The 27,216-nt window shown below is 43.6% G+C and overlaps 1 protein-coding gene and 2 pseudogenes across 1 annotated transcript; 1 reads left to right on the top strand and 2 right to left on the bottom strand.

Moving 5' to 3' along the window:
• Positions 1 to 1,099: 1,099 nt before the first annotated feature.
• LOC136520895 (phosphopantothenoylcysteine decarboxylase-like) lies at positions 1,100 to 3,533 on the bottom strand (annotated as a pseudogene).
• Positions 3,534 to 6,563: 3,030 nt separating this feature from the next.
• LOC136520048 (uncharacterized) lies at positions 6,564 to 7,154 on the bottom strand. Its single transcript, XM_066513449.1, has one exon. It carries the CDS (start codon positions 6,975 to 6,977, stop codon positions 6,630 to 6,632), a length of 348 nt encoding a protein of 115 aa, XP_066369546.1. The 5' UTR covers positions 6,978 to 7,154; the 3' UTR covers positions 6,564 to 6,629.
• A 2,820-nt stretch (positions 7,155 to 9,974) lies between these two features.
• On the top strand, positions 9,975 to 14,746 carry LOC136520137 (G-protein coupled receptor 1-like; annotated as a pseudogene).
• The last annotated feature ends 12,470 nt before the right edge of the window (positions 14,747 to 27,216 follow it).

Below are 27,216 nucleotides of genomic sequence, written 5' to 3'. Positions count from 1 at the left end.
GTGTAGGACCAACTGCTCCCTCCGGGCCTCGACAATCCACTTCAGGGTCTCGGCAGCCTCGGGATTCACGCCCACCGAGCCCCCCACGATGGCTCGGCCTCGGCACCAACTGAGCCTCGGCTTTTTACACTACCAACACACAGCGACGACACGTCGTCCGCCATGCCCTGCGTCAAGCTATCACTGGAGCTCCCACGTCGCACAGGATCGGGTGTGACCGGCGCGTCGCTCCAGTGCATCAAGGACAAAAGACCGCTCCGTCGACCATGCCGCCACAGTAACAAGCTATAGGGCTCGGAAACGCCACCTCCGCTCACAGGATGCCGCGTAGCAAACATATGTATCACCCCCGTCCCCCCTTCAACTATAAAAGGGAGAGACCGGGGCCATTTCTAGAGAGGCATACACGCACAGACAGACGAGGACATACGAGATAGACGAACACGCACACACACATTCACTTCCTCACCGCAAGAGATCAACATCTCAAGCAACCCACGCCGTTCCATGCAGAGACCTAGGGCTAGTTTCCTCTCTCGCCTTGCTTGTAAACCCCGACTACAAGCACCTCGGTGCAAGGAATACAAGATCGCTCTCTTAGACTGGACATAGGACACCTATTGTCTGAATCAGTATAAACTTTGTGTCTTTTTGCATCATCATCTGGGATTAGGAACATGCAGTATAAATTCACTAGGTCGAGAGCTCGCCGGTCTAACACCGACAAGCGTCATGCGCCTAACACCAGCTCCATGGAAATATCATCGTCGTGCTCGGAAGACCAGAATTAGTTGAAAAGATATGCATCCACAGCATCCATATTTTTTTACAGCGACACCAGTAAATAGATAGGCAAGAATCTGAGAATGGAGAAGTGACAGGAGCACATCAATGGCAGATCCAAAGTAAATAAAGCATTCAAATGGTCAAGATAGTCATTCCAACATATATACTAGGTGTATCAAAGAGGGTAGAAAAGTTTGCAGCAGCGTTGATACAGCTGCATAAGAGTACTTCCACTGAAAATTACAAAACTGAAATAGACTAATTATCACTATCATTACTGGGCAGGGAGGAAGCTACCTCTGTGACAACAGCCTTTCCCCCAAATCTCAATATTCTAAAAGACAATACAGCTGCATAACTGCATAAGAGTACTTCCACTGACAATTACAAACTGAATAGACTCATCATCACTATCATTACTGAGCTGGGAGGAATTTATCGCCGTGACAACAACCTTTTCCCCACAATCTCATCACAATACACGCTAAAACTCTGGTTAAAAAAAACTGGTACAACACTTCTAACATCAAGATGCACACTGAAGATAAAACAAATTCCTAAGCTTAAGAATTAAGAGGTCAAACGCTGCATCAGCTAGATGGGCGGTTATTACTGACAGGAACCACAAGTGAACTGCTTCCATCATGTGGTTGCGTCTTGCATGCGAGCCTCACAGAAGTATAGATCTGCGAGGTTTCAGCCATTGCACCATTCCCGTAATCGCCGCAAGCCAACCTTTTGGTAACTGGGGGGGGTCAAGATTATGCCCAGTTGGTTGATCGTCTGAAGATGACGCTCTGTGAATGGGTTGTTCCACATTAATGTGTTCATAGCTGGGGCAACAGAGAGCGGTTTGTTGTAGTCCCACGCTCTCACGATGCATGTCAAGAGGTTGTCACATAACCCACCGGCAATCTGAACAGAATAATCTAGCATCAGTTTTTGTATAAAATGAAACTAATTCACTATCCACAAAGAGAAAAAGGTACCTTAGCCAGGGTATTTGCTGATAATGGAGAAATCACCATAATATCTGCCCATTTTCCGCAGCTCAATGTGTAAAACTTCATCTCCTATCTTCTTCCAGGTAGACCATTCATCATCATCAGTGTAAAGAACGATGTCACTTGGTAGAGATGATCTATCAACAAAGTGCAAAGATGATGTGGTGACCACGGCTCGGACATCTGCCCACTCAGAGAAACTTCGACAAAGGTTCTCAAATTTTATAGCGGCTACACTTCAAGAAGCAGCAAGGAGGACCCGAGGCTTACTAGGTTGTAAGTAGTCCATCACCAAACTCTCTTGTACTGCCTCTGATGTAGCCATCAGCTCTGCTTGAAACGCTCAGCTACATAGGATTAGAGAAAGTCAGAGGATTTGTACAGGTATAGAGAAACATGATTAACAATGAAAGATCCGGAGAGAAATGAAAGAAAAACAGGGAATAAATCATTTCCAATAAGCAAACAAATATTTACTTGTCCATCATTCCATGTGGCCATGAGTTTTATTTTTGTAAGGCTGAGGAATGATGTGCTTCCAAATTCTTGACGCTGCTAGTGCTATGGAAAACCAGTGTTCTAAGTTTCCATGGTAAGTGCTTTTCTTTATACTCTGCTTATTTACAGTTTGAGAAATGTAAACAATGTGATTGCTCTGCAGAAGAGTTCAGTGAAACTTAAAAATCTGAATCCTCCTGCAAATTAGAAATACATGCACATACTGTCTCGTGTCTCCTCTTATCTAATTACCAGAGGCTATACATAAATATAAGGACCCAGGGTTTTAGCACCACTACTGTATTATTTCCACAAGCCTATGCTATGACTACTCACAGAATACATCCAATACTTCATCTTCTGATAGGGATTTTGAGCACAGGTTATGCCTACAGAAATATAGAGTTACAGAACAGTACTGCACCGATCTGTTCATAGTAAATCAGCAGAGTGAAATCCAGTTAGTTTTTCTATCCCTCAAGACCAAACCTTAAAGATGATACTGCCCAATTGGTAGAGGCGTGAGGATATCAGAACATGATCGTAACAGATTAATTTCACAGTTGCCTAAACTCCCTACACACCATGGGGCAACGAACTATGAAATGACCTCCTACTGTAATTTTTGTTCAAAAGGAACAAATTAGGCCTATGGGTAATCTCAGGGCTGGACAAAATTGGTGGGCATGAGAGTTCAATCCTTGGAAAATAAACGCATTCACTCGGTTTAGATGTGTATGGCGTCCGCCTTACGGCCGAGGCGTCCAATAAACGTTGCTTTGGCGCCTGAATCACGTCAAATCGCTTGTGGCGAGCGCCATAAGGACCGGCAGCGGGAGGAAGTTGGAGATCGATGGGGGATCGGCAGGAGCGAGAGAGATGATTGGGAGGTTTCTCTCACCAGCAAGCGGGAGAGGAAGCAGAAGCAGGAGCACCCCCGTGCCGCCGCGTTGTCCTTGCTGCCGCGCCGCCCGTCGAGAAGTAGCCGCCGCCAAGTCGCGGTCGATCTGACGGGGCGTGGAGTGGTTCAGGGAGGGAGGGGAAGCGGCAGAGAGGAGAAGGAGAGAGGGAAGCACGAGGGAGAGGAGCGGAGTTGCAACGGCGGTGCTGGAGAACGGGAAGGAGGAGAGCGGTGGCGCGGGAGACGAGAGAGGGGAGTGGCGGCGCTGGAGTGTGGAGACTGGAGACGACAGACGAGACGAGACAGGGGAGCGGCGGCAAGAGCTAGGGCGGCGACGGCCGAGGGGATTGGGCTGCGTCCTGTGTGGTGGCCTGGTGGGTTTGTCGCCCGGGCTAGCCCACTTCTTACAAGTCCTCCTTTCTTTCTTTTTTCCCTCCTCCTTTTTCTCCATCCTCTACGCATCCTCTAGACCTCTACAGTCCATTCATAGCTCTGCCCTGCTAATTTTTTTACAACATTTTGCATTTTGTTTTGAGTGGCAAAGCGTCGGCAAAGGTGACAATCAGTCGTCACCCTTTGTTATATCACTTTAATAACCATGGTATCATTAGATTTATTACAGAATATATTCATAATAAAAACAACGACGATTTACAGATCAAAGATTTATACAACGATGACATCATCTGTTTAAATACATCTTGAAATAGAACTTTTATGGCATTTGTTGATGCAAAGATTAGTCCTACGCCTCAAAGAGCTAGAGGTCTCGAGTCACGAAACAACACTTCGCCGGTGTTGCCTACCAAACCCGACCTAGCCTACTTTTTGCAATGTTTCCCAGACTTCGCCCAAAAAGGATAAATATCACTCTTACACGGTGAAGAGCCATCAACATGATGGCTTGAATAAGATTAAGCTCGCCCCTCATGCTTATATATGTTTTCTGTAATTTATACAACGATGACATCATCTGTTTAAATACATCTTGAAATCGAACTTTATGACATTTATTGATGCAAAGATTAGTCCTACGTCTCAAAGAGCTAGAGGTCTCGAGTCACGAAACAACACTTCGCCGGTGTTGCCTGCCAAACCCGACCTAGCCTACTTTTTGCAATGTTTCCTAGACTTCGCCCAAAAAGGATAAATATCACTCTTACATGGTGAAGAGCCATCGACATGATGGCTTGAATAAGATTAAGCTCGCCCCTCATGCTTACATATGTTTTCTATATGCTTAAACCTAATGAAAGCTTTGCTAAGTCATAGGCTCACTTTAAATCGTGTTCTAATGCTCTTTATGGAAATGTACTATGTCTTTACCTTGCTTCTCCTTTCTTAAATCCTATGTAGTACATTTTCATACTTACCATTTTACCGTTTACGAAGTAGTTGTTGCAAGTGAGCCTATATCAACATGTACCTACTTCTATCCCTAGGAGCCTTTCCCTAGCTGGGATAGTGGTTACCTCTTGTTAGAAATGCTGGGTTGTGCATGGGCGCCCATGTTGCATCTTAATTATTTTACTTGAGAACTACGTGTAATATGACTATGATGTTTGGACAACTTGTGTTGTGAGCATAAATATTTTTCATGTGTTAAAGATTTGATTCTGACTGTGTATGATAATTAACCTTTGTAATTATTTGTTAGTGGGACACACGAATAGTGTGTTTTCAAGGCATGCATGGTTAACTAGGTTACACTGAGTCGATCATTGGTGACAGCATAGTTTAGCTTAATTAATTAGGTGGTTCATCACATTAGAATTTTAGAAGGAAGATGGCTAGGATTAATTTTTTCTCCTTCTTCTTCACCTAGTATACAACCAAGATCAAGCCAACCTTTTGTTCATGAACACAAGACAATTGGTATCGAAGAACAATCAGCAATGGGGATAGGAGCTAGTAGTGTAAATGGTGCAGCCATATATACTTTAGTAGTAGGTGTTGAAGTTAGCAATCCTCTCCTTGAAAATCTCATGTTCTACTTAATGATGATGACATTGTTGTTGATTCTAGACTTCGCATACCAATTGAGCAAGTGATATGTTTTATTCCCAAGAATTATCTTTGCTCACTAATTAATTGTATTTTCATATTGCATTCTTCATTTCTTTCAAATGTTCAACTTGCATGTGTAGCTGTAGAGTCATTTGCTAATGACCATGAGATATGGGAAGGAATCTGGATGGACCAAATCATCATTGATTAGGTACTTATTTTATACCGCATCATGTGCTTATCAAGTTTATTATATAATTAAGCATGGAATCGAGATTTCTGCTAATCAAGCATTTTATGTTCACTTGTGTGAACTTACATAAGCCAAGTTTGAGGTTGCTTAGGTGCTTATATAGTGGTCATATCCTCATAGGAGTGGAGATGCACCAGCTCCATCATTGAAGTCAAGTTTTAGGCATCTAAGTAGAGTTAGAGGGTGTTCAGTGTTAGTAGAGTCTTTAGATAGCTAGCAATTGCCAGCCAATAGTGATTGAGGGTTGGGGTGGGGTTGTATTTGTTATTCTTCCCTATGATTTTTTTATGTATGGGGAATACCTCTTGCTGCCCCTTCTAAAATAGGATAGCCAACAATTTTGCCCATGCACAACCTTATTACAAGAACGAACATAGAACAAAATTCCAAACTAAACACGTCTCAAGATGCTATTCATTGAAAAAAATGTGCCTCAAGTCTTGTGTTCTAAGTTCGTTGATTTCACTAGCGGCACGTTTGGTTGGGGGTAGTTGAACGGAGGGAATGGAATTTTGGAGGTAAGAGATTAGAAATCTTTTGTTTGTTTTGTGAGAGTGAGAGTTTTGGTGGGGAGGGGAACGAGAGTTTAGAGGGCCAACTTTCACCAATCAATTCCCTCGGAGAGGGGAGATAATTGGATGAGAATTATGCTCTTAATAAAACATAAATACATCCTCATTGTCCATCATGACTTATATCATATAATTTTCACTCTAACCTCCCACACCAAATAGGGGATATGAATTTCTTCTTCAACTCCCTCTCTTATTTCCCTGGACCAACCAAAACAGGCTACTGGGACTAAAAATTAAATTTTCACCTTAACTCTCTCCATCAACTCCCACCACTATTTCTCGTGCCCCTTCCCATGTAGTAGCAGTTAACTTTAGCGTTTAGTGCCTTAACATTAACACGCCTCAAGCTCTTGTCTTACTTTTGTAAAGTGTTCATCAAAAGAGAATATAAAGGTATAAAAGTCGATCCCGCAAAGATGAAGAAATTAAGTTAAAAACAGATTGAAACGCAGTTACACTACACGTGTTTATGTACATGTCCATGCACAAACATTCGTACACAAAAAGATGGCCTCAAAGGCTCAAACCTGCCCCACACATTTATTTGCCCACATGCTAATCAAAGCCATGCATGCCCGATCACCAGCTGGTCGATCTACCGGAGTTCAGAACCCGACGGTGGCCAGGGGCCCGAAGGATGCGGCGTGGGTGCAGTCGACGCCGGCGGGCGCGTGCAGCGCGCCCACGAGCACGTTGCCCTCGACGAGTTCGCGCAGGGCCTGCTCGTAGCTGGCCCTTAGCCGCCGCAGCGCGCGCCGGTACACCGCCGCGAGCCACGGCCACGGCCACCGCAGGCGCAGGCGCGTCCGCAGCACCCCGAAGAACCTCCTCTTCCTCCCTTCGCCACCGAGCCTCACCACCGCCATCCTCTTCTTCCTCCGTCCGCTGTTCGGCTGCGACGCCGCCGCCCCGGGGGAGTACGCCCTCCGCTTCTGCGCCAGGCGGAACTGCATGGCTGATCTGATCTCCTGGCTCGCACCTCGCTCCCTGCCTCAACGCCTAGCAGAAGACCAGGAAGAAGCTGATTGATCTCTGGGTCACTCCTGCCTCGATTTCGTTGCTATATGGTGCCGCTGGAAGAAGGTACGCGTGAGGCAGCTTTCGGCGTCCTAGCTTTGCTTGCAGGTGTGTTCTAATTATATAGCTAGCTCGTACTACTACTCTGTGACTTAATTAGTTTGATGGACGCCAACGCCAGCGTAAGGAGCGAAGTGCGTGGTTTCGTCAATTCTCTCTAGAAAAATGGTTTCGTCAACTCTTGTGCTAAGAGCACAGCAAATTTTTAAGAACTGGACTGCATATGTACAGGCTGTGCTGGACGATATGATTGACGAGTGATGACTTCTTCTGAGATAAACTCTCACCCTTGTGTTATACTATAAACATGTTTAGTGATAAACTTCATATTACACGAGAAGAAATTAAATATTGTACATATCCACCCGCCTTATAGTAGCTTATCTAAACTACTTCTTCATCATGATTTGCCAGAAGGTCTATAAATTATTCTGAATGATTTTTCTCTTCATAACTTCATTGATCTGATGATGCTTTGTGCCCCTGTCAATGCTTTAAGTATGCAAGATGATGAAGTTCGGTCAACTTACTTCCGAAAAATAAAGCCCGGTCAATGGGCTGCTGGCCCCTAACATCAGCCAAGTTTGCGAAGGGTCGGAAAAGCAAGCACACTGCCTTTGACAATATGAAATAGATAGATCTTTTCGTCGCAGACTTAGGTGATTGGATCAGAAGCGTTGGAGCTGATGATGTGTGGATCATGGACTTGACAGTGCATTGCGTTGTGAGCTGATTTTTTTATATTTACTACGGAATATAAAACGATAATGCTGGCTCAGGATGTCCTGTCCGACTCCTCCTTGCTGGGCCCGCGGACAGGCGGCCTAGTCAACTGCAGTGGTCCATCTCGACATTTCAACAACCCGACTCTCTCATTCCGGATTGTTCTGCCGCCCAAACACGTCTCTCCGGTACCCCTCCGCCCTCTAGGCCTCCACGGCTCCGCTCCCTGGTCTCTAACCCGCACAATGAACCCGCGATGGCGCGCCGCCCTCCTCGCGGCGTCGCTCCTGCTCCTGCTCGCCCGCCCAGACTCCACCTCATCACTGCCTGTCACCACCGCGTACGACGAGCTCCGCCTCCAGGGCTTCCTGCGCGGCCTGCTCCCGGCCAACGCGCGTGCCTACACGCTTGACCCCGGCTCTGGGGACTCCGTCAACCTTCACTCCAGCTGCCGCATCGTGCTACTCGTGGGGAGCTACCTCGCCACCTTCAGCGACCGCCTCACGAGCTGCCTCGACGACCGCCGCATCTCGGGCCTTCTTTCGTTGGTGGTCCATCACAGGCATCAGCGACCTCCTTTCACTCTATGGCATCGAGCTTCGCGCCGGTGTCGAGCTCCACACTGACAAGCTCCATTCTTCCAAGCAGCAAGGTGATATTGCGCAAAGCGAATGTTGCAAGTGTATGTTTTAGAGGTATGTTGCAAAGGGTTTTGTATGTATATTGCAAAAGTAGATCGGGATGTTGCATATGTTGCATGGTTGTACACTTATGTTGCAAATGTTTGTTCCCAATGTTTCATATGTTTTTAGACGTATGTTGCAAGTGTGTTTATCTAGATGTTGCATATGTTTCACACATATATTGCAAGTGTTTTATCTGGATGTTGCATATGTGTTGCAATATTTTTCAAGTGTTTTCATGTGTTTTTTTGCAAGTGTTTCAGATGCATGTTCCAAACATTTCATCTGTCTTCATACGTATATTGCAAGTGTTGTATCTGGATGTTTCGAAAGTTAGGTGTTGCATCTCTCTCCTCGTCTTCTGCTATCTCGCCTCAGTGTCTCCTCCTCTTCTCTATGCTGGTGATGTTCGGGCGACATGGGCCCACATGGGGGGCGTGCAGCATGGGTGGGCGCAAGTCGTTCGAGTGGCGCGGAACCCTAGCGAGTGGGGCGTGCGGCACAGAGCAGGCGCGGGGAGCAGCGTTCGGAAGCGGGCTTTGGGCCGGACGTCCGGGCGCTAGCCTGTCCCAATATAAAATTTCAACCTCCACATCGTGAGATGCTTTAGTGAGCAAAACAACAAAGGTGATACAAGCAGCTAGTACATACTCCGTATATATTCGTTTCCTGGAGCTGTGAAGATGGAGAAGAGTCGTGTGATCCTGTAGAAATATATGAGTTGTTTTTCCTTTTCCTAAAATTCAGCCAAACCATCTAAAAATTGACATAGAGCATCTAAAACGACATGACATCATTGAACAATAGCTTGTGCGGATCAAGTGGTGCATTGGATGGAGGTAGTGAGGCTAATGATACCAATGAGGAGCTAATTGATTCCTCCTATGTTTCATGTTTGTGAACTTTTATGTTCTGATGGGCTATGTCTTGCGAGGACCATGCCATTTTAACTCGAATTTAAATTTGAATTGTCATGTTTCAATTCAAGCAGTTAAACAATAGTCATTTGTATGAACTGGTAACATTTTTGTTTAAATTTATGTCGGATCAAAGGGATAGAATACACGGAGTAAGAGAGAGAAAAAATGAAGTAGGGACCCTAATTTGGAGCTACTTCTGGAGTTGAAATCAAATAACAAAACATTCAAAAGTAGAAGGAGCTCTCAAATAAAAAACGATGATCCTAATTTAGGGACTACTGCTGGAGTTTCTTTTGATCGACTGTTAACGAAACAGCAAAATGATCTTAGCACTTACTTTTTTTTAGTGGATCTTATAGCACTTACGCATGTAACACTTGGCCACGCTCGTGGAAAAAAAGGGTGTAGAATATGTGGGCTACTGGGTCCACGGCGCTTAATACAAGCCCATAACGGACGCAGTTACAGCCCATACGAACAACTACCAAGCAAGCCCAAATAATAACACGCTAGCTTCGCGGTGAAGGCGCTCTCGGGGTCACAACTCCCAACCCAATCCAGCCCAGCAACCAACGACTCCCACCGGCCGTTTTCACTTCTCCAGTTCCCCTTGCCACCATTCCCCACCACCGCATAGATCGCCGCCGGTGAGGGCGACCACTGATGGCTCCGGCCGTGGCCGCGGCGGCGTCGGTGGCGATGAGCCAGGCACTGTGGGACCGCTAGATCCTCGACGCCGTGGGCACCGGCGCCGCGGCGCTCTTGCTGGCGGGCTCCTCCTTCATCGTGCTCTGCTACCTCCTCTTCCGCGAGCTCCGCAAGTTCTCCTTCAAGCTCGTCTTCTACCTAGCCGTCTCGGTGAGTGGCCTGCTCGAATCTCGGTGCTCTTCGGGGTTTTTTGGGTTTGAGCCGCTAGTTGTGCGATGTACCGCGGTTGTTATTTCAAATTAGAAGCTCGTGGTGCGATCTGTGCGCTGTGTTTCATTAATTTGCGTACCAATTGTGCGCATTTGGTGGTTCATATTCTTAGTTTTAGAAGATGGGTGTGTTACTTTTTTGCATATTAGTTGAATTAGTTCTCGAGAATCTGGTATTCTGGTGCTATCAGTAAGTAGGGATCTGGATCTTCAGAAATGTGCATACAATCGTCAATTTTCACCTACGAGGTAAATTTCAACAGTTGTGTGATAGTCTTAGTCTAGTGTTCGTCATAGCACATTTTGCACTTGGATTTTGTTTGAAATACATTCAAATTCCAGTAGTTAAAGTATGATATTTAAGGCCATATGAGTCTACGGTTTGTTGCAGCAGCACATGTGCTAATTCGATAGAGCTAGATCACTAGATGGGAGCATATTTTTTCATATATATAGTTCATAGTTCATTCTTAAATATGGAAACAGCTGCCGTCATATTTTTTGTTTTGTTGAACATTGATACCAATGGGCATGATGAGCACCTACTTATCTAGTTTATCTAGTTCATCACTTGACAACTAGTAGTTTGCTTTTGAGAAAAATGATATTACATGTCTAGCTGCTTAGCTGACACATGGAAACATTAGCTGAAGCTTGGTTTGTTCATTATTACTATTGCTCTAGCTGTTGCATATTTTCTGATAACTTTGTCCTGAATTGCAGGATATGTTTTGCAGCTTATTCACTATACTGAGGTATGTTGTATTTCTTCTGCTGCACACAAATACTTCCTCAGTTTCATGCTTAGTGTTAATTTACTTTTGCTATTAACAGCCTGCCAGAATCATTGTGCTTATTATTCAAATCATGGCCAAGTAATTTGAACCGTTAATAACCTTGTATTCTGCTTACTAAGAAATATTAATGCCAGGATTAAAACAGAATAATTGTTTTTGTTTAAGAAAATAACACCAGACTATTCTTTCTCCCATTTCTCTTTGCATCTGAATGCATAGTTTGGTTATGTACTCGTGGTAAAACATTTCTTAACCATGTTTCCTTATGTTGCAGGGGGCCATCGAATGCATTTTACTGCTTTGCACATGACTACAGTGCCCATTTCTTCTGCGTGGCTTCTTTTCTATGGACAACCACCATAGCATTCACTCTGCATCGCAGTTGTAAAACACAAAACTGATGTTGAAGAATTTGGATCTATTTTCCACTTATATGTGTGGAGTATGCAAACTTTTGATTACGTACTTGCCTTTGTTTGAACTTATATGTTCCAAATTAAGTAATCTGACAAGTTAGATAACAGTTTCTGGAGAGACCTTGTGTTGAAAAAAATAACAATTTTGTATCCATATGAATCAATGTTCTTGACAAAAGCTAAAATTGTCCACACCATTTATATATGTTTGATGTATTATGTTGCCTCTGTTTGCTAACACATAGGTTATCATATTCCTTTAGAAATTATTTAGACGTGATGCATGTACCTATTTTCATCAGATTCTTCTGTTACTTTTTGGGGCTTTCTATGCCTTGTAAGAAGCTAAGCTTGCAAGTTCCAATCCATTTGCCTGTCCATAATCTGCACCCATGTCTATAACTGTTGAATTTATTTAATTGTTAATATGTTTAGTATCTCAGGCTACAGATTCTGTCCAATTTGAGTGTCCCATCCCTGGATATTTTGTTGCAGATCAGCATGCTCAAATGGAACTTTGTTTTCATTATTGTTGCCTTTATCTGCATCTTTCATGTATATGTTTCTTTTAATTTTATAGTTTGGTTGCATCATCTTATCTTGGGACCAATATGTAGCTGTTCTCTCTTATGTCTGTTTAGAAGCTTTTATCTGATGTACTGTAGGTAGGCATACTCCATTTTTAGCAATAGATCACTATTTTAATGACTTACTTTGGAAGCCTTGTGTCAGTATGTCACTGTGTTAGCTTTCAAAATCAGTTTAAAAGGTTTCAAGTTTTCATTTATTTATTTCTCCAGGAACTTCACTAGCTACCACTGTACTACGTTCGATAGGAAGTGACTACGGAAGACCAGGTACCTGGTGCTGGATCCAGCAGGGAAGCATGGCAAAGGCATGTGACCTTTTGTTCTCTCTGAGTTTTTTCCTTGATTATTAGTTTATTACACAACCATTAGTAGTATGTGTCACTTCTCTGAGAGTTATGCTAAATGAAGTTCGACATATTTGGGTAAAGACAATTTTTGTATAAGCTCATCTATGTTTGAATTCTAAGGCTACTATTTATATCAAATTTCCAACATATTTTGCTTGGACTATGTACTGTCCTCAGCTAGACAATGAATTTAAACTGAAATTCTAATTTTGTCACCATAATAGCAATTCTTTCACTAAAATGACCTTACTTGCAGGTCCTACACTTAATAACTTTTTATCTTCCACTTTGGGGTGCCATTTTGTACAATGGGTTTACATACTATGAAGTAAACCGCATGCTGAACAATGCAACACGGGTTAGCAGACTTTTTCTCAACAATTCTCCCTTGTAGATTGAAGGTTACTGTGACCTTCATTGTAAACTCTTTGGCACATTCTGTTATTTTTGCTTGTATGTTCTGAATTTTAATAAGCTCACGATTTTTTTTAGATGGCTGCTGGCATAAGTGATCGATCAAACCAGTCTGATATTAGGGCAGACAGGAAGGTACGAAATCCTCAACAAATATTTGGCGTTGTTTCTGCTTCAGTGCTTCTGCTGGAGTATTTTTCCCTTTCCTATTGATTGTTACCAATGTCCTTTTTTACTTCCAAAGATAGCTTACTTGCTCTCGTAAATTTTATACATCTGGGATTGTAGATAAACATTTTTTTAGACGGGGATTGTAGATAAACTGAGAACAAACAATATACCAGTTCTTTTGATGAAAATGTTATTGAGTGTACTCAACTTTCTCTATCATGCCCCTTTCTGTCCTAATTACCTCTATACAGCTGTTCATTATATTGTGCAAAAACAAGTGGATAAAAGTTTATTTGAGCCATACATGATTGATTGTTTTTGCAGGCATTTAACCGATGGGGTTATTATCCTCTAATTCTAATCGGTTCATGGGCATTTGCAACTATCAATCGTCTTTATGACTTTGCCAATCCTGGGCACAAGATATTTTGGCTCTCCTTTCTTGATGTTGGGTTTGCTGGACTTATGGTGAGTCTCTTAATGCTTGTGTTTTGATACTAAATGTTACTGAAATAGCGCACCATGAACTTTTATATAAAAACTAAGGCTACCTACATATTGTGGGCATAATTATCATAAAGGGGCTTGAGTAAGAGGCCTCCACATTGCTTCAATTTTTTTCTCCTGTCCCCATAAGTAATTAGCTCTGAATGAGTGAATGGGAGGGCTGGAGGTCTAACCACTCTTGTGCTTTCTTACGGAAATGGATGCATAAAATAGATTTGTGACTTCAATCCTTCATTATCATAAGCAATACCCCCTTTGCCATCTAGCTTTCTTCCAAATGCACCAATTATAAGTCCATGATAACTCTAGTGCACCTTTTTGCTTTATTCTTCCATGCCTACTCCTACTTAAATGCACACATCCATTTATTTTCCTATATAGGCTATGAAGTTATGCATATAAGTGTTTTGTTTGATTGACACACTACTATATTCCATGGTTTACTTCTCTTTTTTTTGTGTGTGGATATTTTGATGTTTTCTGTTTTATCTAGGGCCTATTCAATTCCATTGCTTATGGGCTAAACTCTTCTGTGCGCCGAGCTATTTCAGAAAGAATCGACATGTAAGTTTTAATCTGCAACTTAATCGCAACCATACGTTTCTTCATCGCTATGCATTATTTACTGTAAGCATTCTAGTTATGCCACTACTCAGAAAATAATGTGTAGCTATAAAGAATTTTATTTCCTAAACTTTCCAGGTTCCTACCTGAGAGAATCAAAAGGAGCCTCCCTACTTTGTCAAGATTGAGGAGTCAACAGGAAAATGAACTGACTTCTCTTATCGTCGAGGGTAACTGATATGTAATGCAATCTATGAATTTTCCATGCATACAATGTTTTTTTTTAATCTTTTTGTTCTTCGATTTCCATGCATACAACATCACTGTAGGAGCAGTTAGTTAGCATTGTTGATCGTCCGGTACACGTCGAGTTGGTTTCGCTGTGTCCATTGTTGATTGTCTTAACACGAGACCTGGGTTTGGGGTTCATAGTTCCGGCCAAAGTATATAGGAGGCTAGAATAGGAACAGTCGGTAGATACACTGATGTTCATCTGTAGTTAGGTAAGCAGAATTTGTTTGTTCAGATGTACGAGTATAATCACTTCTGTACAATGCACATCTAGCGCTACACGATTTGCAATTTTTCAGTTTTTCTGCTTTTGCCCCTTATTTATTTGTTCTGGTACGTCAGGATGGTTATCTTCCTTCTCTATATGTGAGGGAATTTTTAGTGCTTTTGAGTTTTGAGAACTATACTTCATGCTTGATCTTTCGCCGTAACATTCAAATTGCTCGTTGTAATCGGTGATGGCCAGGAGCACTCGTGGTCAATAGAGATATTTGTACACTTGTACGCAGCATCTCCAACGACGTCTCAGCTTTGTCATCTCCAGAGATGTCGCGCCTGCTTTTGAGTCAGCGTGGAGAATCTCTTCCACGACAACATGGGGCCGCATCATGGCTCTCCCCCTCCAGGGCGATTTTCACAGAACTGTCCGAGGCGATCTGTCTGCCTCAGCCTATTGCACAACACATGGTGCACGCAAACAACGATAGCTTGGAGGTATGCAAATCTCACTAAACACCAGGTCTAAACCTAGAGCAAGCGCTAAAGAGGCCTCTAACTAGTCTAAGCACTAACCCTACACTTTTGTTAATCGTTTAATCTTCTCTTAATCGCATATGGTGGCTAGTTCGAGTATAAAGCAATGAGCCTCAACTCAACTATGGCTTCCACAATCTCTGACACTTCAAATGGTCGTGTATGGGGGCATATATAGCCCAACCAACTCAACTAGCTGTTAGAAACTGTTTGAGCACTTCGGTGCTCACCGGAGTTCTCTGTCGCTGCTCTGAGTGCATTTCTTTAGGTGCATTTGTCCGAGTATTTTTTTTCCTTGATGTCTTCTTACTTGTCTTCTACGATCTCCGATATTTCTCTCAAACTTTATCTTAGTTCAAGTTCACCTCTTGCATTAGACTAAGTAGCTTGTATATACTAGTAAAAAATATTAGTTCTAATAGTTATGTTGTCAATCGATCACAAAATCAGGTTCATAAAAAAAACAAAATCAGGTTCATATTTCTTACACCAGCCATTTGTAGCACCACTGACCACCCTGTCTCCATCAGATAATTCTACTTAAGGGAAGCAGCGTCCGATGTCTCCATCAGCTATGCCCTTGTTTAGTTGGACTCCAACTTCTAAAAAAGTGCTACAGTACTTGTCACATCGAATGTTTGCGGCTCGTGCATGGAGTATTAAATGTAGATGAAAAAAAAATAATTGCATAGTTTGGTGGAAAATTGCGAGACGAACGTTTTGAGCCTAATTAGTCCATGTTTGAACACTAATTACCAAATAAAAACGAAGGTGCTACAGTAGCTCCAAATTCTAACTTCCTGGAACTAAACAAGGGCTATTTCTATTTAAGCAAGCCTAGGCCGTGGTAACCGAGCATTATAGCTCCCAATCATTCACTCTCCAGTCTCCTCTCATCACTGCTCCAGCTAGCTGGCTGCCTTCAGCTCGGAGGTGACAGCAGCAGCTCGCTTTGCTCCCTTCCGGGTACACATGGCGGCCGACCTCCCAGTCCCAGAGGTGGCAATGGCGGCCTTCTACATCGCTCTCGGCTGCCGCGAAGTCCTGAAGCCGGTCCTCCATTTCCTGGACGCGGCCACCGCGCGCAGCCCTGTCCTCGACATGGCCGTCGCCGCCATCCTCCTCACCCTTCCGACGGCCTACCTCTTCGTCGTGGGCGTCATCCTCCCCGTCGCCCTCCACATGACGTTGCAGCCGGCTGCGGTCGTCTTCTCCCGAGCGGGTTTCTGGTTGTCCGTTGCTCTGGGTTTCGCGCTTCTGCTTCTCTTTATTACTGTGCCCCTCGTGGCCTTTCTGTTCCTCACTGCCGATGGCGCGTAAGGAAATGCTTGTTTTGGTGAGTGATTGGCCGGGTCCAGATATATATAGCTTAGAACCTGCTAAACTCCTGGCTCAATCCCACGAAACAAAACAGCTAAAAAGGGCAAAACGTAGTTACCCGTTGCTAGTACTTCACTACTACATGGGCAAATAAAGTATGTCATGCCTTGGTTTTACAAAGGCTATGGCAGCTGATGCAAGATTCCGCTATGTGATGGGAGGCGATATTCTGGTGAGCAGACGTGTGGATCATTCTTCATTCTGGTGAGCTGCAGCGAACAGGCGGCCGGCTGGTTCCACACAGTTGTAAGTTAGTACTATGTATAGTTTCTTAGTTTGAACTTATTTACAAGCTTGAAGCTTCCCTACTTGGCCTGGCCGCCCGGAGGGGGAAAAAAAACGAAGGGCGTGACAGGTTTCTTCTTGGTTGCTAGAAAGTGAAGTTGTAATCTTCTAAAAGGAGTATAGGTCTGTAATGAAGTTGTCCAATGCAATGCAAGTAAATCTCTCTGTTGCGAGCTACTGTTCAATGCCCCTTCATAACATTAGTCGTATCATCCATTTTTTTTTGAGTGAAACAGGAGGGCTTGCCCCTACTGGATTTTGTCGTATCATCCATTCATCAGGAGCAAAGCTATACGTGGAGTTAATGGGGTCAGCTGATCCTTATAAATTTTAGCAAATCTTATATAGATTCGCTGATCGCTAGTAGATACTTTTGTGATGATCAGTGGAGCTGACCCCGGTGGTTGGCTTTGCCCGTGCCATTCATCCCACTTGCTACAGTCACACAGTTGTCGACGGCGCGGGTGCTAACAACCGTTATGCCGTTGCAGTAACTTGCCACACAGTTGTCGACGGGTGCTCAATCATATGGCGTTTGCACTACATAACTGCAACATATGTTCTTTAGCTTTTGCGTAACCATAGTTATGCGTGCAGAAGAGTAGTTCCTTTCCACATTTCATTTTATATTTGTCTTATTTGTCTTATTAGACGGGCCGGGTATAGTGGACTGCTCTTTCTTTTTTGCTCTTAGTGCATTGGTGTCTTTCTTATCAAAAGCAATCTGAAAGGAGTTTATAAGAGAGTTTGATTTGGTTGTAGTTCTTTTCCCCTTTTCATATTTATTTGAAGGAACACAACTATAGAAAAGTGTCGTGTTTGGATCCCTAAACTAAAGTTTTCCAAATAGATGATCTAAAGTTAGATATAAATTTTAGCTAAACCCCCCAAAACACTTTAGACCATTAGACCACAAAAATGAGCGAAAAGTGGTCTAAAGTTCTGGTTCCTCTCGCCAAAAGATGAGTTTGTCCTTGCGAAATATCTCGGTCCTCCCGGTTCTTGCACAGAAAAGCCTTAAAACACTACTGCTCCAAGCTTCTTCCCTGCCCAAGCTCCCGACGACCCTACCGCCGCCTGCTACACCCGCCATGCCCTGGCTATTCCACCGTCGCCCGCCCAAGCCACCACCCCCCATCCCACCACCGCTGGCCATCCCATCATCGCCACCCATGAAGAAGCAACACCTCGCCTCACCTTGAAGAAGCCGCACCATCGTGCCCTTACCAAGCCTTCCTCTCATGGATCTCATCAACAAGGCCTCCATGCGACCCCAAGATCCGCTCCCCTATGATATCTTATCCCAAATCGATCCCGTGCCCTCCAATCAAGATGGGAGCTTTTTCAGTCTTGACCTCAACTTGGCAGCTCTTGATTTCCCGCATATGGGATTGTACCAAGAAATTAAATCCTCAGATCGACGTCTGTTGAAGATAGAAGCAGTGGTGGCCGTGGTGCTCATGACGCCCGTGGTGGTAGAGGCAGCCGTGGCGGCTCTGGCAGGTGTGAAGGAACTGGACCTACTGCTGGCAGAGGCAAGCGTGGTGGCTGTTGCGACGTTGGAGGAATTGCCACTTGTAGCGGCGGTCATGGTGGCTGTGGCGGTGTTGCTAGGCGTGGCGGGCGTGCTAGAGCCGTGCCGCTTGCTACTTCTGGCAAAATCTCAGTGAGTGGTGATAGAGGTAGCAATGGCCTAATCCCTTTCTGAGCTCCTCGCACGGCTTGGACACCTAACAATGGTGGGCGTGCACTACGTAAAAAATGATTTTTTAGCAACGGTTTGATTTTTTTAGGGGCGGCTGGTGATATAGCCGCCCCTACAGTGGCGTGCTCGGATGCCCAGACACCAGCCGCCCCTACAAATGAAACAGCAGGGGCGGCTGGTGATACGAGCCGTCCCTACAAATGGGGTCTGATTTGTAGGGGCGGCTCAATCACCAGCCGCCCCTAGAGTTGCTATTTGTAGGGGCGGCTGGTGATTGAGCCGTCCCTACAAATGCCCCCGTATATATAGCTCCGATTTGTAGGGGCGGCTCAATCACCAGCCGCGCTACAAATAACCAACATATAAAATAGCTGCAGCACCTTCTTTCTCATCGGGTCACTCACTCCAACCCATGAAAAAAGGTGGGGAGGCCTTGAGCACCTCCCAAAAATTGCTCTACTAAGGGGGGAAGGTTTTGGTCTCAAATCCTTTGGTGGAGAGGTTGTAGAAGGTAAGAAAATGCTATTCCACACTTTTTTTTGAAGTTTTAATGGTTGGTTAGTGAGTAATTAGAGTTTTGTTTTTCTCTCTCTTTTATGGTGCTTGAGCTACTTATGAAGCAAATTAGACCCAAGTTTTAAATGTACTAGGGTAAATTAGGGAGGGGAACAAGATCATACCCTTATTTGGTCCATGTTTCTTGATTTTAGTGAACAATTAGTTAGTTTTATGGATGTTTCATGTGCATGTGGATCTAGATCTAGGGTTTGGTTTTTTTTATTAATTTTGTTTTTGTAAATTTATGTTTGATGAAATTGGACTAGGGTTTGTATGAAAGATATTGGGTAAAGTATAATTGTTGCTAATTGTTGTCTTTAAAATTGTTTATTGTAATCAATAAATATGTATTTTAATTATTTAGGGATAAATGGGCCATTAATTAATTTTTCTCTACCATGGTGTGTTGTATGCTTCATGTAATTATATTAGATTTATATTCATATATATATATATATGAAGTATATACAATTTTTCTCAAGTAATTATTAATTTGTTTCATTTTTATATATATCTGAATAAGTAGTCCTTTAATGTTTGTTTTATTATTGTTGTAAAAGATGGAGTACAGGAACTCTTGGATGTATGGTTCGTTAAGGTTCAAGGCAATTTTTCTTGAAGAGGTGGATAAATTTATTGAAGCCACAAAGAAGCATGCAACGATATTGAAAGAGAATAAGTGTCGATGCGGGACCCATGGGGTTTCCCACGGAGAAGAGAGAAGAAGACCTAGTCCAACTAGAATTTCCTATATGTAATCCTACTAGAACTAGTTACACGTAATCCTATTAGGATCTCTACTTTGTAACCGACTAGGACTCCCGCCTCTCTTGGACTATATAAAGGAGGACAGGGGTCCTTAGATCGGCACCAACACATAACCGACAGAATTCACAACCACAACATACCTCGCAACACAACAAATAGCGCAGGGCGCAATATACTATCCACATCAGACTGGACGTAGGGCGCCGTGACTTTCCGGCGTACCGAACCAGTATAAATCATTGTCTCCCTGCGTTTACCATCGAGTTCCTGCAAACGCCGATACCCCTCCGAACAAATCACCGTCCCGGGTACCCCGTAACAGGTTGACGGTGGTAAAACATCGACAGCTGGCGCGCCAGATAGGGGTTCTCGGCGCTTTACGTTCGAGAGCTCGGTGGACCTCAAAATCAAGATTCGTCGCACCGCCGTATTCACATTCAGCATCGGCATCAATTCGTGCGAGCACGAGACCTCTTCGTCAACATCTACTCCGACTTCGTCAACTCAGTGAGATCCCAGTAGAAGCGCGACTGCATCATGTTCCTACTACACGCCAACCAGCATCAAACATGACTAATACAAGTACAAGTCGGACTGCAACTCAGACTCCATCACAACTCAGCTATATGCAGATTCAAGTCCAACTCCGACACAAGAAGAGTCCTACTCCCACACGAAGCCGACAACGTGTGGGCCAATCATGAAGCAACATATCCAAGAGATATACAAGCTATGAGATTGGATAGAAAAGGATAACGACATGCAAGTCAGTCAGGATATACGGAATTAATGGATCAACCCGTGCATACACGCGCACACCCCCGTCTCCAAGTCAACTTCATATACGAATACATCACGGACATGCAAGAAGCTAACAAAGGAAGCAAGCAAGCAAAGCCAAAGGTGTTTGTGCATTGATTTATACATACGACATACTCATACGAGAGAAGGTCAAGAAATACAAGCTATACGGTCAATAAAGAGAAGACCACCTACAGCAAGCCGACAAGTCACGAGCAAGCAACCAAATTCTAGGAACCCGGCAACACGTTCTGAGTTGTTTCAAGTACTCGACATGACAGTCACTCATTTGGTTAAACTCATCAGCAAACAACTCGGACGAGCTGTCCGACGACTTCATCATGCTGTTCGACTACATCAAGCAAGTTGTCGACCCCGCCTCCATCAGCTCGGATGCTATGCCAACAACTCAGCTGCAAACTGACTACTTGCCACACCGACCGACTACCCGGCTGCGGTGGTCGACAACGCGGCCACGAACCAAGCTAAGTCACATCTCATTTTTTATATATTTCAGATATTATTCATATATGTCTCTGGGAAGACACAAAAATCATCGTGCGAGCAAACATAGTGCTCTAAAGTCAAATCATCATGCGAGCAAACATAGTGCTCAAGATACAAAAAATCATCATGCGAGCAAACATAGTGCTCTAGGTCTTCTCTTAACGGTCGCCAAATTCCTCAGGTAGAACACGCCTTAATCCGTGAAGCTTGTCTACTCACATGGACGGTCACAAACCGAGTGCCAGGCTCACATGGTCACGTCATGAACCTCTGAACCATATGCCAGAGATTCAAGTGCTTAAACGTAACAGGACACTACCTGAGGAATTTGCATGGCCTAGCAAGCGCAAGACGCAAAAAGTTTATATGCATTTCATAATGCCGGGGCCCGCCCCTGATTGATTATTCAAATATGGGACATGCTCCCCACTTTATATCCAGAATGTCATTTACAACATATTTTTATGTTTAACATGCAGGAAAGCTATATCTGTACCATGAGATCAGGAAAAACACGCTCCTGAGAGCTACTTTACTCAGATAAGTCAAGAAACAACCTGGTTTGATAAAAAAAGAACCCCGATGAGGTATGGCAAGAACCAAGACAAGCTTAGAAAGAACCCAGATTGATAAAAAAGAACCCCAACAAGGTGCGGCAAGAACCAAGACAAGCTTAGAAAGAACCCGGATTGGTCAGAAAAGAACCCCAACAAGGAGAGACAAAGATCAAGTCAAGATCAGAAAGAACCCATATTGAAGAAAAACAACCCAGACAAGTTGGGAACAGAAATCAAGACAAAAAAGAACCTAGAGTGATCAAAAAACAACCCGGATGAGGTACATACAAGTTCAGAAAGAACCTGGATGAAGTGCAAACAACCTGGAAGAGGTACATCAAGAACTAGAGAAGTCTAGAAATGACCTGGATGAATAAAAACAACTCAAAAGAACATCATGGCTTAGTCAAACACTAAGCTCGGGGGCTCAGCATTCGCTTCAACTACGCCCCGGGGCTCGGATTTAAAGACGAAGGACCAAGAATACAAGAACTCAAGACTACAACAAACGACAACACATCAAGACCCTTCATCCGATTTCTTTTCGAAAGAAAAGAACTTGGAGAAGGCTCGGGGGCTGCGGGATACATAACCCTAGAAATTTTTGAAGACAAGAATCTAGACCCTCGAACTTTCGGGATACATAACCCTAGAAATTTTTGAAGACAAGAATCTAGACCCTCGAACTTTTGCAAGCAAAAGCAAGAGGCTCGGGGGCTACACTCAGTGAGTGCAATTTTTACGAAAAATTGCACCCACCGAAAAAGAACTCGGAGCAACCAAGAAGACTAAAGGAACCCTCTGACTTCTTGTCCCAACAAGCAAGAGGCTCGGGGGCTACACTCACTGAGTGCACTTTTTTAGAAAAAAAGTGCACATCAGTCATGACGAACCAACCAAAAGAAGACCATCTCAATGTTTCACTTCAGAAGAACCTGGAATGGATTTACAACAACTCAACGAAGACCAAGAAGAATAAGAAGGCTTCCGAAGCTCATCCATGAGATGCTCGGGGGCTTGTCGATACGGGACCCATGGGGTTTCCCACGGAGAAGAGAGAAGAAGACCTAGTCCAACTAGAATTCCCTATATGTAATCCTACTAGAACTAGTTACACGTAATCCTATTAGGATATCTACTTTATAACCGACTAGGACTCCCGCCTCTCTTGGACTATATAAAGGAGGGCAGGGGTCCCTAGATCGGCACCAACACATAACCAACAGAACTCACAACCACAACATACCTCGCAACACAACAAATAGCGCAGGGCGCAATATACTATCCACACCAGACTGGACGTAGGGCGCCGTGACTTTCCGGCATGCCGAACCAGTATAAATCATTGTCTCCCTGCGTTTACCATCGAGTTCCTGCAAACACCGATACCCCTCCGAACAAATCACTGTCCCGGGTACCCCATGATGGGTTGCCGGTGGTAAAACATTGACAATAAGGATACAATTATTTGCCCATGTAAAGATTGCAAGAACCATATGGTATGGACAGATGTGACTATCATCAGATCACATTTGATTATGCGAGGATTTGTTGAGGACTACAAAATGTGGATTCATCATGGTGAAACAATTATTGTTAACGATGAGGATGAGGACGAGGACGAATACGATGATGAAACCATAGAATCCCTATCCCAATATTCAGCAGAGCTTGATGCACGAATGGATTTTGAGTTTGGCAATGAACAAGGTGGTGATGTTGGTGGTTGGAATGGTAACGACAAAGGTGGTGCCAATAATGATGGTGGAGCACGTGTCGGGGATGAAGATGATTTGGAGGACATGATTCGAGCCCTTGGACCAGAGATTTTACTAAATAGCCCGAAAGGTCTAGAAAATTTGGAAAGGGTGACAAAATCATCGAAGGAGACTGTGTATGGTGTTGAAAAGGGCTATCCGACACATTGGACATTGCTATGTTTTGTGCTTGAGCTGCTCATCCTGAAGGCTAAGTACGGTTGGTCAGACTGTAGTTTCAATGATCTATTGCATCTCCTATCATGGGTGCTGCCACAACCAAACTCAGTTCCCGCCAACACATACCAAGCGAAGAAGGTCATAAGTACATTGACAATGGGGGTTGAAAAAATTCATGCATGCCCCAACCACTGTATACTTTTTCGTGGTGAAACGTTCAAGTCACTGGACAAATGTCCCCGGTGTGGGGCCAGCCGATACAAGAACAATGACCTTTACGGTGGGGATGAAGCCTCCATGGGGAAAAAGAGGAATAAGAAGGGTACAAAAAAGGTGGTACAAGAATCTCAGCCCCCAGAGGACACTCCATTAGGCAACGATGCAAAGCAGAGAAGAATTCCTGCCTTGGTAATGTGGTACCTGCCAGTGACCGACCGCTTGAGACGTATCTTCCTAAACTCTAAAGAAGCCGCACTCATGACATGGTGGGATGATGAGCACAAGGTGGATGATGATAAGATTGCACACCCGACTGATTGTAGTCAGTGGCAAAGGTTTGATGAGAAGCACAAAGAATTCAGCGATGACCCAAGGAATGTACGGTTTGGCTTGAACATCGATGGAATGAATCCCTTCAATGAGAGGATGAGTGACCACAGCACATGGCCAGTGATCTTGACCATGTACAACATCCCAACATGGTTGTGTCAGAAGAGAAAGTACCTTCTCCTCACTATTCTTATTTCTAGCCCTAAACAACCAGGCATTGATATAGACGTGTTCCTCGAGCCATTGATGCAAGAAATGGAGATGCTATGTAGGCATGGGGAGCAGATGTACGATGCGTTCCGAAAGGAGGACTTCATATGTAGAGCAATAATATTTGTTACTACCAATGATTACCCTACGCTGTTTGCTTTGTCTAGACAGATCAAAGGAAAGACGGGATGCTTGGTTTGCTTGGATGGTACTACATGGGTGTACCTGGATGCATCTAAGAAGATAGTTTACCTAAGGAACCAACGCTTCTTAAAGATAAGTCACAAGTACCATAGCAAATTATTCTTTAGATTTTATGACAACACCCCAGAGATTGAACCCCCTCTGGAGAGACGTCATAATAGAGAACACGTGTATAGAATGGTGAAAAACATACGCGTCATCTATGGAAAGAAGAATCTAGATGGGACGAACAGAGATAGAAGCACACCTCCCATCGAAGGTGTACCTTTTAAGAAACAATAGATCTTCTTTCAGTATCTGCCTTATTGGCTAGACTTGGAGGTCCCCCATGCCATTGATGCTATGCACGTGTAGAAGAATATCTTTGAGAGTCTCATTGCTACCTTGATGGACACAGGCAAGTCAAAGGATGGTCTAAAAGCACGAAAAGACATAGTGCAGCTAAACATGATGCCACAGCTTCACCCGGTAACTGAGGCTAAAGGAAAATACACTCTGCCCGCAGCGTGCTTCAACCTAACACCAGACGAGAAGAGAGCTATATGCACTTTCCCGAGGGGGATCAAAGTCCCGACTAGGTTTTCAGCAAATGTGAAGAAGCTAGTGTCGATGAAGGACTTGTCAATAACACACTGCAAGGCTCACGATTGCCATGTGATGCTGACAGTGTTTCTACCTATTGTAATCAGGGCTATAAAGCCAGAGTTCTTGAAAATGGCCATCACCCGCATGTGCTACTTCTTTTCGAAGATCTCACAGAAGACGATTAGCAAGCAAGAGCTGAGTGACCTACATGAATTTGTGGTGGAGACACAAAACCAACTGGAGATGTGTTTACCTCCTGCTTTTTTTGATATAATGCCACATCTCATGATTTACATGGTTCATCAAATACAGGCGCTAGGCCCTTGCTACTTGCATGAAATGTGGTCCTACGAGTGGTTCATGTCGGTTCTAAGTTGATACATGCATAATCGAGCATACCCAGAGGGTTGCATGATAGAGGGTTACAGTACTGAAGAAGTCATCGAGTGCTGTCAAGAGTACCTAAAAGTATAGAAAGGGATTGGTAAACCCGATTCTCATCACAAGGGTAGGCTGGCTAGGAAGGACACTAGTGGTAGAAAAGTGTTCATCGACCATGATTACAAAGAGGTGAGTCGGGCGCATTACAGTGTCTTGTAGAGTACATAACTGATGCAACCGTACATTGATGAACACTTGGCTATCATTATGGCGGACAGAAATGGTCGTTCGGATGATTGGGTCATAAAACAACACAAGCAACGACTAACTATATGGTTGAAGGACCAAAACATACCGCCTGGAGAAACCATAGACTCTATTATCATCTATAGGTTGGCGGAGGGGCCATCGAGGCAAGTGACATCTTGGAATGCTTATGACATCAATGGTTATACGTACTATACCCATGCAAAGGATAGTAAATATGTGAACTAAAACAACGGCGTTCGAATAGAGGCTCTCGATGGATTAGGGCGAAATATCCAATACTTTGGCATCATTGAAGAGATATGGGAACTTAACTATGGAAGGGATATAACGGTGGCTCTGTTTCAATGCCGCTAGATCAAACAACACCAACTGAACGAGATCTGATTGAGAGTCCTGGACCTCGAGAATCTAGGCTACCAAGATGACCCTTGGGTGCTCACTTCACGTGTCGCATAAGTTTTCTATATGTCTGACCCACAAAGTAACCTCCCCCCGAAGAAGAAGACAAAGCACGTGGTTGCCTCTAGGAAACAACACATTATTGGAGTTGATGGCGTGGACGATGTTGAAGCTTACAATAACTATGATGAGATACCGCTATTCACAGACTTTCCTAAGAAGATCAGTGTTGTGGAAAAGAACCTCCCCAAAAACATAATGCCATGGGAACGAAAAGGTGTCAAGGGGAAAGTCGTTACAGTGGGCTAGCTAGTTGTTGAACGTAGAGTGTTTGTGTAAGTGTGTGTTTGTAAGACTTCATTTATGCATGCGTGTGAGACTATATATTTATGTACGTGTGTAAGACTATATATTTTTGTATGTGTGTGAGACTACATTTTATGCATGTGTGTGAGACTACCCTTTGCAACATCCAGATGACTCTATTTGAACATCCACTCTATTACTACTAAAACTTTATGAAATCACTTAACACTTTATGAAATGAAGAAATAACCAAAATAAAAGTAGGAGATCTTGATGAGTTATACAACTTTTATATTCATCATCTTTACAGCTGAAATCATTTAGTGTTTGAAAATCAGGTTTGAAGCTGTCATTTTCTAAAATTTAAAATTTGAATTATTCAAAATTAGTGACAAAGATAGATGACTAGACTAAAATGATAGAGCATGATTTTAGAAAATTTTAGGAAAAAAACCATCACATTTGGAGTTAGTACGAGGGAGAAAAACTAGTTACAAGTTTCAGCCACAGATTAAAAAGAGAAATCACACTTGTTCATCGTTGATCATCATGAACAGTTGTGATTTTTCTTTTTAATCTCTGGGTAAAATTTGTAACTAGTCTTTCTCCCTCATACTAAC

Source organism: Miscanthus floridulus, chromosome 18 (assembly GCF_019320115.1).
Source record: "Miscanthus floridulus cultivar M001 chromosome 18, ASM1932011v1, whole genome shotgun sequence".
Classification (NCBI taxonomy): domain Eukaryota; kingdom Viridiplantae; phylum Streptophyta; class Magnoliopsida; order Poales; family Poaceae; genus Miscanthus; species Miscanthus floridulus.
The sequence above is the reverse complement of the archived record's forward strand: the minus strand, read 5'-3'. Positions and strand labels throughout refer to the sequence as shown.